Source organism: Triturus cristatus, chromosome 10 (genome assembly GCF_964204655.1).
Source record: "Triturus cristatus chromosome 10, aTriCri1.1, whole genome shotgun sequence".
In the NCBI taxonomy this organism is placed as follows: domain Eukaryota; kingdom Metazoa; phylum Chordata; class Amphibia; order Caudata; family Salamandridae; genus Triturus; species Triturus cristatus.
Window position 1 is genome coordinate 1,236,706,017 of NC_140593.1, and position 16,456 is coordinate 1,236,722,472.

Below are 16,456 nucleotides of genomic sequence, written 5' to 3' on the forward strand. Positions count from 1 at the left end.
TGGCAGATATTTGTAAGGCCGCGACTTGGGCCTCCCTCCATACTTTCGCAAAGTATTATTGCTTGGACTCTGAGATGAGGAGGGAGGGCCACTTTGCGCGCTCTGTCTTGCAAGACTTTCTGGTATAGGAAGGTGGAAACCCTCCTCCGGGAGTGGGGACTGCTGTGGGAATCTATTCACAAGGTGAGGAATCCACTGGCAGATGTATCCATCAGAAGAACAAGTTACTTACCTTCGGTAACGCTTTTTCTGGTGGATACAGTATCTGCCTGTTGTGAGAAAGTGGCTCTGTATATACTGTTCCCTAATGGGTACAGGGTGTACAGAGTCCACAGTCCCCCAGAGGCTGATAGAGGTCAAAGTTAGGTATGACCTTACTCTCAAAAGTGGTAGCTTGGTCGAGCAGTAAGGCAGTACCTGAGGACAGTGTAAAGCATTTATTGTACACACTCAGTCAGCAAATGGTTTCACACACTCAATAACTGAACTCTAGGCCAATGGTTTATATATATAAAATATATGCTTGTTTTATTTTTAGAACCACAAAGGGAATAAAAATCTACTTTTCTCAGAATGAGAGATTGAATATAAATACTTTTGCAATAAGCAATGGATTTTTGTAAACAGTCACAGTTGGTTGCAATAAACAATCCTATTTCCTAAACATAACAATGCATTGAGCTCAATGGTAAATTCAGGTTATCTTGTAATAAATTACTTTTCAGATTACTTTTGAAATTCCAGGTCTGGCTCCTAGATCCAGCTCTGGGTCAGTACTCCGAATCAAGTGATGAAAGTCGACTTAATAACTGTAATGATTTTTAAATAATATTTAGCTATTTCAAAAGTTAGCACTTAGAAAATATTTCAAAGAAAACATTCAATGGATCTCTATGGCAAGAAATTCAAATTGCAGGTAGAGTACTTTATCGTTACTTTAGTAATCCAGGACTGGGTACCTAGACCCAGGACTGGGGTCCTTATCAGAAACAGGTAAGTAATTTCGTTTGCAGAAATGGTACGATTTTAAAAGAATATTTCAATTTTGCAAAAATAGACACTTAGAAGAAATTTCACAGAAAAGCAGACAATGGTTTCCTATGGAAGAAAAATGAGTTAGAGGTAAGTACAGTTGTGGACACTTTTCAGAGTCAGGGCTGGGCACCAAGATCCAGCACTGGGAGCTCACCTAAGAGCAGGTGAGTAAATTCGTTTTTGTCACTTGGCTGATTTTTAGTGAATATTTGCAGTTTTGAAAAGTTCACACTTAGAAGATTTTTCAAGAAAAAGCCAGTCAATGTTACCCTATGAGGAAAATGAAGTTAGCGGTTTAAGGGTAAGTACCCGACTGGCAGAGTTGAAATTCCGGGCATAGACTCAGGGGTCCCCCAGTGTCAGGTAGGTACAGTTGGTTCACCCTCAGCGGCTTCAGGACGGCCGGGTGCAGAGAGAGTTAGGCCCAATGTTATCCTATGAGGGATAGGGGGGCCTTGGTTGGTGGCTGCTGTCTGGCAAGCCACGCGGCTGTGGGAGCTGGGCTCCTGGTCCCTTACTCAGGGCAAGTGGGGACGTAGGTTAGTGTAGAGAGTGCACTGCCAGGGCCACTCGGGCGGCTGGGTGCAGGGTGCTTTTGAGCCTTCGGGCGCTCAATGGAAGTCAATGGGAATGTTCCGGTTTGGAAAAAGGCTGCAAGCTCGGGGACGAGGATGCTTCAGATGCCACCACCACTTCGAGAGGTAAGTTGGGTAGTTGTAGGTTAGGTGGGTACCCCGGGATTGGGCACAGGGGGCCGCAGGGCGCCGGGTGCAGGGGTGCCTTTTGATGTCGGGAATCTTACCCTCTTGTTGATCGCGGTTGGGGTGGCACTCTGTTCTGAGGCTGCAGACTTCTTCCGGAATGTCGAGGGGGGTCCTTGGGTGCCGGACTCGGGGTTACAGTCGCCGTGGGGTCGTCCTCAGGGTCTTTGTTCACTCCGGCACTGGCCAGGCTTGGCTGGTGCAGAGGGTGCTGGGTTCGCGGTTCCGGGCTGCTGCCAGGGGTTAGAGATAGGTTTCTGAGTAGAGCCTCTACTCATGGGAGTCCCAGGGGCTTTAGAGTTCAAAGGTAGCCAGGTCCTCCGGGGTTTTTGAGGTTGCTGGCCACAAGAGATGCCGCGCTGGAGCAGGAGCAGGTTCGAGGGTCGACAGGCCGGTAGGGCTGGGGCCAAAGCAGTTGGTGTCTTCCTCTTTTTAGCAGCTGCAGGGCAGGTCTTTGTTCTTCTTGCTCTTCTTGCAGTTTTGAATCTGGGATCTGGGGAAGGAAGGTTCAGGGGGCCCCTAAATACTAGATTTAGGGGCGTTACAGGTAGGTGAAGGCCAGGGACCAATGGGTCCTTGTCCTGGGGTGGGTACACCCCCTATCCTGCCTCTCTCCTGTGGGAGGGGGGCAGTAGCCTAATCCTGATAGGGTAGGGCCTCCCATCTTCAAGATGGCGAGAGCCCGGAGATGTGCTTCACCTCTCCTCCCCCACCTGAGGGGTGGGGTGGGCAGGCTGGCACATCCCCTGTCCTTGTATGGGGTTTCCGGCCAAGCTTCCTGCCAGAGTGGGGGGTTGCAGTGGCCTGGGGAAACTCCAACTGGCGGCATGCCTTTGAAGCTTCCCTTTGCTCATCCTGGGGGAGGAGATTTCTCACCTCACCCAGGATGTGCATTGTTGCAGGCCCGGGAGAGCAGGGGCTCTCCCACCCAGGGGTCCAGCAACGTGTCTGCTGTGTGGCAGCCTGGGCAGCCTCAGAGCAGACGTGGATTGTAGGTTAGCTGTAAGGGGGCATCTCTAAGATGCCCTCTGGGGTGCTTAGTACATTAAATCCCACACTGGCATCAGTGTGGGTTTAATGTGCTGAGAAGTTTGATACCAAACTTCCCAGTCTTCAGTGTTGCCATTATGGTGCTGTGGAGCTCGTGTTTGACGAGCTCTCAGCACCATGTACTTGTAAAAGGCAGCACTGTACTTACAGTGCCCAGGAATGGACCTGGGTACTGTAGGGGCACAGGGCTCCTGCTCCTGTGCCCACACCATAGGCACAAGGCACCCAGCCAGAGGGGTGGCTGACATATGCCTTGGCAGTGTAGGTGATGGGCATGGCACACAGAGATGTGTGCCATGTCGACTCTTTGTTTTGTCCTGCACCCAGACACTCAGCCTGCAAGGGCAGTGTGTGTGTAAGGGTACAGGGCCTCTGAGGGTGGCACAATGAGTGCTGCAGCCCTTAGAGGCCTTCCCTGGTCACAAGGCCCTGGGTACCTAGGGTACCATTTACCAGGGGCTGACATGTGGCCAGGGTTTGCCAATTGGGAGTTTGTGTGTTTTAAGGAAGGAACATAGGCCCTGGGCACCTGATTGGCAGGAGCCCAGGGCACAACAAGGAAAAGTGCATCAGCTATTGGGCAAAAGAAAAGGGGGGGGGTTACTGCAACAGAAACCCACTTTCTCACACCTGTGGATTCCTCACTGGCCCACCCGCCTCCCCGTTGTCCACCTTTGTATACCTTAAAAGTTGTCTTGCTTGAGATATTGTTACACTTGCTTGTATATTGGTAGATAATGCTCGTTTTATTTTACTTTCCTTTTCCTTGTATACTTTCTGTATATGATTGTATATTGTATACTGTGTATACTTTGTATCTGTCGTTGGTCCACCTGTGCGCCTCGGAGGCACGGAAAAAATGGGTGGAACTGACGTCATCACGCCGACGTGGCTCTCTTATGGCCCCGGTGACGTCATACGGAGTCGCGAGCGGAGCCGATGCATTATGACGTCCACGTCGGCGTGGAGAGCTGGGGAAAAAAGTTACGTGGAATGCTGGCGCAGAGGATATTCACAAGGTGAGGAATCCACAGGCAGATACTGTATCCACCAGAAAAAGCGTTACCGAAGGTAACTGGTTCATCTGGTCCCCACTGGTTCTACCCTCCCCCCCACTTTGGGTGGGAGACCCGGCAGGAAGAGAAGTGTGCCCACCTCTACCAACTGCACCCCTCAGGTGGGGGAGGTGAGGTGAAGCACAACCTAGAGTCTCTGCCATCTTGAGGATGGGGTGACCCAGCCAACCAGAGACAGGCTCCTGCCTCCCTCCTCCTGAAGAGTGGCAGAATAGGGGGTGTATTCTTTGAAAATATCAAGGACCCCCTGTAAAATATATGCGTCAATTCCTAGGACAGGGCAACAAGCATGGTGAGTAATAACTTCCAAGGCAATCGTTGTAAGATAATTATCACAATAATGTCTATTTCAGAAGACAAAACCAAAATTTGTCTAAAAGAAGCATAAAAAACAGTGTACCACAGTAGATGATTATAAAATAAACTTTTTTTTCTTTATTATAAAGGAATAATTTGTTATATAAAAATATTGTTTTTGGCCATGAAACAATCATAGGTTAAAAAACACATTTTTCCAAAATGTAAAAATAAATCAATTTTCTCTGGTTATTATTGTTGCTATTATTACATTGATACACCATTAAATTTGTGTATAACAACCACAAAAATTAAATTACTGAAACAATAACACGACAAAAAATCAAACGGTACATTAAGATATAATGCGGCAGTAGATTGGATTCGACGCGCGTTTCGGCGCACTGGCGCCTTCGTCAGGAAAGCCACACAATTTTTTCTGATAACTGAAGAGTAAATTCTCGTGTTTTTTTCTCAGAAATCTTCTATTGGCAGAAGTATGTATTATAGCTTATGACGGCGTAATTAATTGCCAATCATCTTGGTCGTATGCGGTTTTTATATGTAAAAACCAAATGGAGAGGCAGCCGAGAGAACCCAATGTTATCTAACTGTGATAATGACGAATATGATGTAAGTTTATCTTTTTCTTTTTGTTGATTATAAAAGAGATCCAATGTTTTATTCTTTCCCACAATTGGTCTGATGCTTCAAGTTCCTCGTATGGGCACGAAGCGCCTCACAAGTTCATCTCTTTTGGGCTTGAGAGATTTCCGCAAACAAACATCTACCCACCCCAGGGAAGGGACCCATTGGTCCCTGCCCTTTACCTACCTGTAACGCCCCTAAATTTAGTATTCAGGGGGCACCCTGAACCTTCCTTCCCCAGATCCAGAAACGACTAGAAAAGAAGATAAGGACGAAGTGCTGTGCAGAGCTAACCAGAGGACGACGCCTACTGTCTTGGTCCTAACCCTACAGGCCTGTCTCCCCTCGAACCCTGCGAAATCCTGGTGTGTCCTGCAGCCAGCAACCTCGAAAACCCCGGAGGACCTGCCTGCCTTCACTTCAAAGACTGAATCTCCTGTGAAGACCGGACTTGTTCAAACTGCAGGTTCTGGTGTCAGCCAGAGACCGCAAATCCAGCTCACTCTGCACCCGCCGAACCCAGCCCGAGCTCGAGTGGAGAAACACCACAAGGTCACCCTAGCAATCCTGACCCGAGTTCCGGTGACCCCTGACCTGCCTTAAGCCGACACCTGCAGCCTAAATCCAGAAGGCCCCCCTAACCACGACCAGGAGCTGGCAAGAAGATCCGACCCCAAAAGGCACCCCTGCACCCGACGCCCCACGGCTTGGTGTGCCCAAACAGACGGTGCCTAACCAACCCTTAACTTCCCAACTTACCTCTCCAAGTGGTGGTCGCACCCAGAAGTCCTTTGTCTCCCTGCCTGCAGTGCTTTTGCAAACTGGAGGTTCTCCATATAAAACAGGGCACCCGATGTCAAAACAGCACGCTGCACCCGGCAGCCCTAGTGCCGCTGAGGATGCAACAACAATGCATCACTGAGCCTGGGAGACCACGGAGTCTAACCCCAGAATGCTAACTCCCACAGTAGTTTACTTACCTGTGAATTGTTAACCTGTTTTCCTTCCATAGGATAAAATTGACACTGTTTCTCCAAAAAGTTTCTAAGTGTGGAGATTTGAAACCTATAACTATTCTTAAAAAATAAGTGTTAACTTATCTGTTTGTAGGAAATGTCCCGGTGCTGAATCTAGGTATCCAGCAGTGAGGTAGAAAAGTAACGTAAAAAGTAACTTACCTGCAATTTACTGAAAAAGCGTATTCATTCCAATGTATTGTATTTGCTGAATGTTGCATACTACTGCTCCCCTGTAAATCAAACAAAGTACAATTTCTATTGCATTTTCAAACTGTTGTATAATCAGTAACTTATTACTGTAAAGTATTTAATGCTTATGTGTACCAGGCTTGCTTGGTTCTAAAAATAAACTACAGTATATTTTTATGCAACAACAATTGGCCTAGAGTTCAGTTCTTGAGTTTGTGAGACCATTTGCTGACTGAGTGTGTACATCAAATGCTTTACACTGTCCTCTGACACTGCCTTACTGCTCGACCAAACTGCCACTTTATAGAGTAAGGTTGTATCTAACTTTAGCCTCTGCCAAGCCTCTGGGGACTGTGGACTCTATACACACTATACCTCATTTTGGTGTAGTGTCTATATAGAGCCAGTTTCCTACAATGGAAATAAACAGTTGAAATGGACGTGGCACTTTATATGGACCTGCTGGACTTATGCACACCTACGATGAATGTGTGAAAGTCCCTCTGAAAGCTAGTGAGTGGACATGTTCACAAACATTTCTTGGTCTTTTCTGGTGACTATGCAAAATATTCACCTAAGGCTTATCCTGGAGCCACAGGATTGATCAGAAAAAAAAATTCTGATCAGTTACTTGTTCTCTGTATTTCACTCTGTCTTGGTCAGTCTTTTTCTCCTTAGCTTTGTGGTGCTTAAAGGTAATGGTGAACTAACGTTTTGGTAGTCAGGTGTACCATCAGGAAACCGTGATGTCACATCCTGTCTAGTTTAGACTTCCCAACTAGATTTTTCCGTTGCAATTTTTGTGAAGATTGCCCGAAAAATAGTATTGATCAAATATAGTCTGACACCGGTGGATAATTTATAAACGTATGAATCTGTTACTGAAGCAAATGTACTTGTGTTTTGTTCAGAGTTTAAAATGTCCCATATTCTGTTATAGCCATATGTGATATTTGTACATTTTTAAACATTCTTACTACAGCATTTAACGTCTCTGAAATGTGTTGCTTCTCTTGTACTACATTTTCAGCTTCTACTCCAGAGGACACCAGAGAAGGAAAAAAAGACAAAGAAGGAGACCGTTCCACAGAGGAGGGTAAGCAGAAGGCTAAGGGCAGTAAACCACTGCTGCCCACCTCTACAATCCTCAGGCTGCTGGCAGAGCTGGTGAGATCCTACGTGGGAATCGCCACCTTAATAGCAAACTACAGCTACACTGCGGGCCAGTCGGAACTCATTAAAGAGGTACAGTGCGAGTTTGATGGCAACAAGTGTAATTATTTTAGCAAGGTAACCTCTTGAATGGTGAGGTTGACATTTGGACTGTGAACCTTTTCTAGTTTCATATGCTGTGTGTAGGAAGCTGGTTTTCTATGTAGTGTACCAGAACAAGTTACACTATGCACACAGTCTAGGCGACCCTTATTGGCTTACCGGGGCTCGCTTCAGCAATCGTAAAGTGCTCAATTAGCGGCAGTGTGGGTGAGCAGTTTAGGCTCATCAGAGAGGAGTGAGTGTTGAGCGTTTGTTGTACACACACCATTAATGGTTAACACACAAAGTAATCCAAGACCAATTTAGAAAAATAACACAATATTGTGTATAGTATTTAGATACCTGCTCTTCGGGATCAGGTATGTACTTAAGTTTAACGATTTTACACAGTAAAACAGTTGAATAACAAAGCTGCCAGATTTGAGGCATGAGCCTCAAACGAGTTACATTTGCCAATACTAGATTTATTATGATTTGCACCCAGATGGCACCTTAAAGGTACCCTCTGAGAAACCTACCAGTATTTAGTGTGCTGGCTGACTGGTATCGTCCAACTTGCCACCACAGACTAATTTCTGACCCCATGCAGGTGAGAGCCTGCGCTGTCTGTGGTCAGAAACCATGCCAGCTCCGGGGAAGGCCTTAGCACATCCTCCAGAAGGATGGCTAGCGATTGTAGCATATCAAGGTGAGGGGCTTCAAAGCCTCTGCCACCTTTGATGTGCGACCCCAGCTTCCCCCAGACCTTGGATATGCCATCCACTGCCCCGAGGCCAGTTTGGCACCAGGAGTGGTGGGAAATTAGGTTTGCAGTGGGCGTTTTGTACCACCACGCTATTCACACCCCTGAAGTGGGCAACCTGATGTGCTCCTTAAAAGAAGGGTTCCCCATCTTGTTTTTGGTGAAATTTGGAAGTCTGGATCAGGGTTATGCTCACTCCCCACAGGAAGTGATATTATTATTGCATTTTAGAAAGTGCACGGTTACCCCAGGGATCTCCAATCTTTTCTGTACTGAGAGCTACTTATGTTCAATGAATCGGGTTAAGAGCTACTAATATTAGTTTTGTGTAATTTCAATTTTGTTACATGTATATTAATTCAACCAAGCAAAAGCTTTCCAATTTAATAAGCAGGGGCACTCGGAGGGTTGGGTGCAGGGTGCTTTTGAGCCGTCGAGCGCTCAATGGATTTCAATGGAGAAGCTCAAGGACGAACAAAGGCTGCAAGCTCGGGGACGAAGAATCTTCAGGTGCGAACACCACTTCCAGAGGTAAGTTGGGTAGTTGGAGAATAGGTAGGCACCCAGGAGTCGGGCGCCGGGTGCATGGGTGCCTTTTGGCGTCGGAAAATCTTACCCTCTGCTGGTCGCGGTTGGAGTGGTCCCTGGTTCTGAGGCTGCAGGTGTCGTCAGGAGCGTTGAGGTGGATCCTTGGGTGCCGGATTCTGGGTCACAGTCGCCGGGGGGACGTGCTCTTGGTGTTTGTCTACTCAGGCACAGGCCAGGCTTGGCGGGTGCAGAGTGTGCAGGGTTCGCGGTTCCTGGCTGGTGCCATGGGTTGTTGCTTGTTGTTGAGCAGGTCCACTGCTCGTGGGAGTCCTAGTTTCTTTAGAGTCACAGGCAGTCAGGTCCTCTGGGGTTTTTGAGGTTGCTGACCGCTGGAGACGCCGGGGTTTAGCAGCAGCAGGTTCGAGGGTCGACAGGCCTGTAGGGCTGGGGCCAAATCAGTTGGTGTCTTCCTGTTAACTGCTGCTCAGCAGGTTGTCTTGTTTCTTGATCTTCTTGTTTCGGATTCGGGATCTGAGGAAGGAAGGTTCAGGGTGCCCCTAAATACTAAATTTAGGGGCGTTACTGGTAGGTAAAGGGCAGGGACCAATTGGTCCTTTCCCTGGGGTGGGTATACCCCCTATCCTGCCACTCTCCTGTGGGAGGGGGGCAGTAGCCTAGTCCTGATTGGGCAGGGCTCCCCATCTACAAGATGGCAAGAGCCCAGAGATGTGCTTCACCTCGCCTCCCCCACCTGAGGGGTGGGGTTGGCAGAGGCTGGCACACCCCCTTTCCTTCCTTGGGGTTTCCCGCTGGAGTGGGGGTCAGAACCAGTGGGGGTCTGTTGCTGGGTACAGCAAGTCCCCTGGAGAAGCTCACAAAGGCAGCATGCCTTTGAAGCTTCCTCTGCCCATCCTGGGGGAGGAGACCTAGCACCTCGCCCAGGATGTGCATTGTTGCAGGCCCAGGAGAGCGGATGGCTCTCTACCCAGGGGTCCAGCAACATGTCTGCTGGGTGGCAGCCTAGGCAGCCTCTCAGTCAGGACGCTGGTTGTTGATTAGGTTCAGGGGGCATCTCTAAGATGCCCTCTGTCGTGCATCTTGCATTAAATCCCACACTGGCATCAGTGTGGGTTTAATGTGCTGAGAAGTTTGATACCAAACTTCTCAGTCTTCAGTGTAGCCATCATGGTGCTGTGGAGTTTGTGATGACGACCTCCCAGCATCATATACTCTTAATGGCAGCTCTGCACTTACAGGGCCCAGGAATGGACCTGGGTACTGTAGGGGTACAGGGCTCATGCACCTGTACCCTCACCACTGGCATAGTGCACCCAGCTAGAGGGGTGACTGAGGTATGCCAGGGCAGTGTGTGTTGTGGGCATGGCACACAGGGATGTGTGTCATGTCGACTGTTTGGTTCTGCACCCAGACACTCAGCCTGCAAAGGCAGGGTGTGTGTGCCAAGGTAGAGGGCCTCTAAGGGTGGCACAAGAAGTGCTGCAGCCCTTAGGGGCCTTCTCTGGTCACAAGGCCCTGGGTACCTAGGGTACCATTTACCAAGGGCTGACATGTGGCGAGGGATGCCAAGTGGGTTTAGGCTGTCATGAAGTTTTAGGGAAGGAACACAGGCCCTGGGTACCCGATTGGCAGGAGCCCAGGGCACACTCAAAGTACATCAGCAATTCAGCAAAAAGTGGGGGCATACCATGCAAAAAAGATGGCTCTTTGTCACACTCCTGAAGACTGTAATGTCATCTTGGCATCCAGCTGTCCCTACACTAAAACGGTGTACGCTTGTAGATGAACACATTTGTGGCATTCTGCGCAGCAAAGGCTTTGTATCAGTGGGTCTCCTCTTAATTCTTTTCTTTGGCCAGCAGGGCTGTGCTCTGGGCACCCTTAAAAGTTATCTTTCCGTCCTTTCTTCGCCTTCCTGATCAACCTTCTCTTTTCTAGCCCCCTATTGTAAATAGATTTCTTAAGGGCATTACTCACCTCTTTCCTCCTATTCCTTTCGTAATGCCCCAGTGGGACTTTAATCCTGTCTTAACCTACCCCATGTGTGCTTTTTTCGAGTCACTACATAATTGTTCTTACAGACTTCTGACTTTAAAGACTGCTTTTCTGGTTGTCATCACCGGTGCTCGCAGGGTGAGTGAGTTTCAGGCTTTTTCTTCTAAACCTCCTTTCCTTGCTGTTCATCCGGACAAGGTTGTCCTTCGAACTCGACAGTCTTTTCTTCCCAAAGTGGTTACCTCATTCCACATAGGACAATCAATCACTTTCCCCACCTTCTTCCCGCACCACCATCGTTCTAAGGAGGAGGAGAGGCTCCACCGTCTGGATCCAAAGCGTGCATTATCTTTCTCGATCGCACAAAACAATTACGGGAGGATGATCAACACTTTGTTGGCTATGTGGGCGCCAAGAAGGTCCGTGTAGGAAACTGGCTCTATATATACTACACCAAAATGAGGTATAGTGTGTATAGAGACCAAGTGACCCCAGAGGTAGGCAGAGGTTAAAGCTAGATAGAACCTTACTCTGTTTGTGGTAGCTTGGTCGAGCAGTAAGGCAGTATCAGAGGACCGTGTTAAGCATTTGATGTACACACTCAGTCAGCAAATGGTCTCACATACTCAAGAACTGAATTCCAGGCCAATTGTGTTTGTATAAAAATATATTCGGTTTTATTTTTAGAACCAAGCAAGCCTGGTACAGGTAAGCATAAAATATTTTTCAGTAATAAGTCACTGGCTCTAGAACAGTTTGAAAATGCAATAGAAATTGTACTTGGTTTGATTTACAGGGAAGCAGTAGTATGCAACACTTAGCAAATACAGTACATTGGAATGAATAGGCTGTTTCAGTAAATTGCAGGCAAGTTACTTTTGACGTTACTTTTCTAACTCAGTGCTGGATACCTAGATTCAGCACTGGGACATTTCCTGCAAACAGGCAAGTAATTATGTTTTGGTTATTCGCATGATTTTTAAAGAATATTTGCATATTTCAAAACTCCACACTTAAAAAAGTTTTTGGAAGAAAATTGTCAATGTTATCCTATGGAGGAAAAGCAAGTTATCTGATAGAGACTACTAGCCGCAGATTCCTTAACATAGCATTATCCCCAGGCGTGAGACTGGATCCGGAAACTTTTTGCCACAGCATCTCTGCGCGCTGGGGGCGGTACCACGCGACCCCGCCCTGTCCGCGGATGTGACGTCAGCGAGGTCACAAGTCCCACCCCAGTGCGCTGACGTCAGTTTCCTCCTTTTCCGCGTGCAACGCAAATCCGGAGTGTGCTCCTTGGCCTGTTTTCGGGCCTCTTTAGCGCCTTAAGTTGGGAACAGTGTACCATGGCTTCAGACTTCAAGACTTGTGCTTCTTGTGCACGTCAGATGTTGGCGACGGACTCTCACACTATTTGTATGTGGTGCTTGGGCAAGCACCATGACTCTACGGGCTGCGACGCTTGTCAGCATCTCAAGCCGAAGTCCCGGCGGGAATGGCGGATGAAATTGCTGTCGGCCCGCTTGTCCAGATCGGTGTCGTTGCAGCGCCCGTCTCCTACCTCGGACGGGACCAGGGGCCTCCGTTTCCGACTGCGGCGGCGTCCTTCGCCGAGGACCCTTGGCGTCGTTCGCCAGCCCGTAAGTCTTGCAGCTTGCCGCCAAGGCCCTGTCCTCCTTTGGCAGAGGGCGCCGGTCCCTCCCGGGATGTGCGTCCTCGTCTGTTGCCACTCTATCCGCCATTTCCCGGCGTTGGGGCGACGAGGGCTCAGATGAAAGCCTATGCTACAGCTCTGCAGGCTTCCTTGGGCCCTCCGCCTCCTCTTCCTGCGATGTCTGTGAATTCCTCGCCGTGTGCAGGGCCTTCTGCGGACTCGCCCCCGGCGCAGACTTGTTCGGCTTCAGGGTTTGGAGGTGTGGTGCCATCGAGGTGTGGCCCTTCGGGGTTCACCTCTTCGGCCCATGGCATCCCGGCCTCACCGCAAAGCCCTGTGGGGTTCCCTGCGGTGTCGCAAGAGGTCGCCGGGACTCTGGGCTCGTCCCCAAGTCCCCATCGGTTCTCTGGGCAGGCGGCTGTCTTCCCGGAGGCCGAACCGACGCCTCTCCGGCGTCAATGGCTTTCTTTGCTCCCCGGCGCGGGCGGTGCTGCAGGTGGAGGTCGTCACCCGGGACGCTTCCCCGGGCCCCTCTCGGTCCTCTGTGCAGGTGGCTGCCTCGTCGGGGGTCGAACAGGCGCCTTTTCGGCACCATTCATTAGCCGCTCCGGCCCGACCCTCCTCTCTCCGATGAGGCACATAGTGGTGGTCAACCCGGCACCGCTGGTGGAAACTTCTGTGCCGGTCGAGGACTCACCGGTGCCTGTGGTGAATCGTCGACTCTTCTCCGGATGTCCTTTCCTCTCCGAAGGGCTGTCGCCTCCTTGTCTCCTCTTCACCGGAGACTGGGAACCGCGTCGTGGCCTTTTCTCCGGCGGATTCCAGGGCGGGTTCTACAGACTCCACGTCCACAGCCCCCAGACCCGCTCTTCTGCTCCCTGTAGTTGTCTGCCCCGCAGGCGTCTCCGCCCTCTCCAGAGACCCCTCAGGTGCTCCACTAGTCTGTGGGTTTCCCATCCTACAGGGGCTGGTCTTTTCTCCACCCTGCAGGGCACGGGGACTGGCGTCTTAGTTTGCAGTCTTCGCCCACAGAGGAGTTGCTTTCCCCTCCCCCCCCCCCCCCCCCCACGACGCCCTACGGAGCCTAGTGTGGACTTTCTCCGGACCAGTTCCACGGCCACTGGCGTTTTGCAGATGGGCAATCCGGTTGCCCCACTCCCTACGGACCACTTATTATCCTCTGCGGCACCACGTGCAGGATGGTCGAGAGGTAACTACATTCATTCTCCGTTCGACCTTGGACGTCTTATACCCTCGGCTGTGCTATGGCGATGTAGGAAAGTGGCTCTGTATATACTGTTCCCAAATAGGTACAGTGTGTACAGAGTCCACAGCCCCCAGAGGTTTGGCAGAGGCTAAAGTTAGATATAACCTTACTATCTAAAGTGGTAGCTTGGTCAAGCAGTAAGGCAGTATCAGAGGACAGTGTAAAGCATTTGTTATACACACTCAGTCAGCAAATGGTCTCACACACTCAAGAACTGAACTCTAGGCCAATGGTTTGTATATAAAAAATATATGGTGGTTTTATTTTAGAACCAACAATAGGTATCAAAATATACTTTCTCAGAATGAGATGCTTTAGTTAAATATTTTGCAATAGGCAATTGACTTTTGAATGCAATCGTTAGTTTGCTGCAATAGGCAACACAAATTCAAACACAATAATACATTGAGCTCAATGGGAATTTTAAGTTATATGCAATTGATTACTTTCAGGATTACTTTTCTAATTCCAGGACTGGATCCTAGATTCAGTACTGGGACAGTTTTTGGAAACAAGTGAGTGAATGCATTTTTGTTACTGTTGTGATTTTTAAGCAATATTTTGCAATTTTAAAAGTTGACACTTAGAAACTTTTTCTAATCAAATTACCAATGTTATCCTATGGGAGTAAATTCACTTAGCAGGTAAGTGGGGTTATGGTTACTTTTTCTAGGTCAGTGTTGCAAAATCGACACTTAGAAGAAATTTCACAGAAAAGCAGTCAATGGTTGAGTTAGTGGTAAGTACGGTTGTGATTACTTTTCAGGGTCAGAGCTGGGCACCAAGATCCAGCACTGGGGTCTCTCCTAATAGCAGGTGAGTATTTCCGTTTTACTTAATCTGTTGATTTTAGGTGAATATTTTAAAGTTTAGAAACTCCACACTTTGAAGAAATTTCAAGAGAAACCAGTCAATGTTACCCTATGGAAGAAGTGAGTTATCGGCTTTTGGGTAAGTACTCGACTGGTAGAGTTAAGGTTCTGGGCATAGACTCGGGGCTCTCCCAGGGTCAGGTAGGTACAGTTGTTACACGCTCAGCGGCGCAGGGGCAGCCGGGTGCAGAGTGAGTTAGGCCCAATGTTATCCTATGGGAGGCAGGGGGGCCCTGGTTGGTGGCTGCTGACTAGCAGGCCACGCGGCTGTGGGAGCTGGGCTCCTGGTCACTTGCTCAGGGCAAATGGGGAAGTAGGTAAGAGTAGAAGTTGCACTGCCAGGGCCACTCGGGCGACTGGGTGCAGGGTGCTTTTGAGCCGTCGGGCGCTTAATGGATTTCAGTGGAGAAACTCAGTGACGAACAAAGGCTGCAAGCTCGGGGACGAAGATTCTTCAGGTGTGACCACCATTTCGAAAGGTTAGTTGGGTAGTTGGAGGATAGATAGGTACCCAGCAGTTGGGCACAAGGGGCCGCCGGGTGCAGGGGTGCCTTTTGGTGTCGGGAAAATCTTTCCCTCTTTTGATCGTGGTTGGGGAGGTTCCTGGTTCTGAGGCTGCAGACGTCATCAGGAGCGTCGAGGTGAGTCCTTGGGTGCCGGATTCGGGGGTCACAGTCGCCGGGGGGACGTCCTTGGGGTCTTTGTCCACTCAGGCACAAGCCAGGCTTGGCGGGTGCAGTGTGCGCAAGGTTCGCGGTTCCTGGCTGATGCCAGGGGTTAGTTACTTGCTTTGAGCAGTGCTTCTGCTCGTGGGAGTCCCAGATGCTCAGTCACAAGGTAGCTAGGTCCTCTGGGGATTGTGAGGTTGCTGGCCACAAGAGATGCCGGGTTGGAGCAGGTTCGAGGGTCGACAGGCCGGTAGGGCTGGGGCCAAAGCAGTTGGTGTCTTCCTCTTGTTAGCAGCTGCACGGCACGTCTTCTTTCTTCTTGATCGTTTTTGTTGTTTTGGAATCTGAGGAAGGTTCAGGATGCGCCTAAATACTAAAATCTGAAAGAAACCCGTTCGATTCCTCACCTTAGAACATCCCCAGGCTTCAGGCTGAATCAGGAAAGATTTTTCGTCAGGAATACCCTTGCGCGTCGCTAGGCATCGTCTGCGGCTCCGCGTCCGTCGTCAGCGTCGTGATCGCCGGGATGACGTCGTGTGAGTACTTAGACGCCGCCCTCGCACGCTGAAGTCAGTTCTTCTTTTTTCTGCGCCAGTGAGCGCCGATCCAGGAAGAGCATACCCTTTTAGTCATTTTTTGACTAAACCTTTTGAACTCTTTTGGTTTCATTTCCAGTCGACCTCGACTCTGGTGCCAGTAGGGATACCTGGATTCAAACCTTGCGACACCTGTCATCGCCTGATGTCACTCACGGATCACAACCGCCGGTGTCTCTTCTGCCTTGGGACCGACCATGATGCCGAGTCGTGCCTCCACTGCCGGGCCTTGACCTCCCGCAAGCTGCTCGAGATTCGGCAGTCGGCTCTGCGCGGTCGCGGGACCGGTTGCGGAGCCGCAGCCATCACCGTTCGTTGGGGTCAAAGTCCTCACATTCCGCTAAGTCGAGGCGCAGCAAGAAGTCGAAGAGGCGACATCGCTCTTCTGACTCCCCTCGCTGGTCGCACGTCTCGGCTGAGGGTACGGGTGGGACCACCCGCGCAGCTCCGTCAGAGCCGTGGGGGTTCCGTTCGCCCCATACCCTCCGGTCCCTGGGACTGACGCGACTCTGGTGGAGGTTAGTGCCTTCCTCATGGCCATGAGAAACCTGGCTCCGCCGTAGACGCCTGCCGGTGCGACTTCGGGCCTCGCAGGCTCGACTGGGAGGCCTAGCGAGCCGACGGCTCTGGCCCTGGCACCGTAGTCCACTCCGGTCCTGACGCTGCAGGTCCCTGGTGGATCCACGCCTGGATCCCAGTTGGCGCCGGTTGACCTCACGACTCCTGCGCCGGCGCAGACTCCTCCGGCGCCATCTGGCGCCGCACC

At 50.0% G+C, this 16,456-nt stretch overlaps 1 protein-coding gene across 5 annotated transcripts in view; it reads left to right on the forward strand.

The window, feature by feature from the left end:
- The window catches only part of HUWE1 (HECT, UBA and WWE domain containing E3 ubiquitin protein ligase 1), a 1,878,220-nt gene that overhangs the window by 922,930 nt on the left and 938,834 nt on the right, over window positions 1–16,456 (forward strand). For all 5 annotated transcript variants that reach the window (XM_085629865.1, XM_085629862.1, XM_085629866.1 and 2 more), the window contains one exon: window positions 7,106–7,320. In XM_085629865.1, coding sequence (XP_085485991.1) covers window positions 7,106–7,320 — 215 coding nt within the window. The remainder of the gene's footprint in view (window positions 1–7,105; window positions 7,321–16,456) is intronic.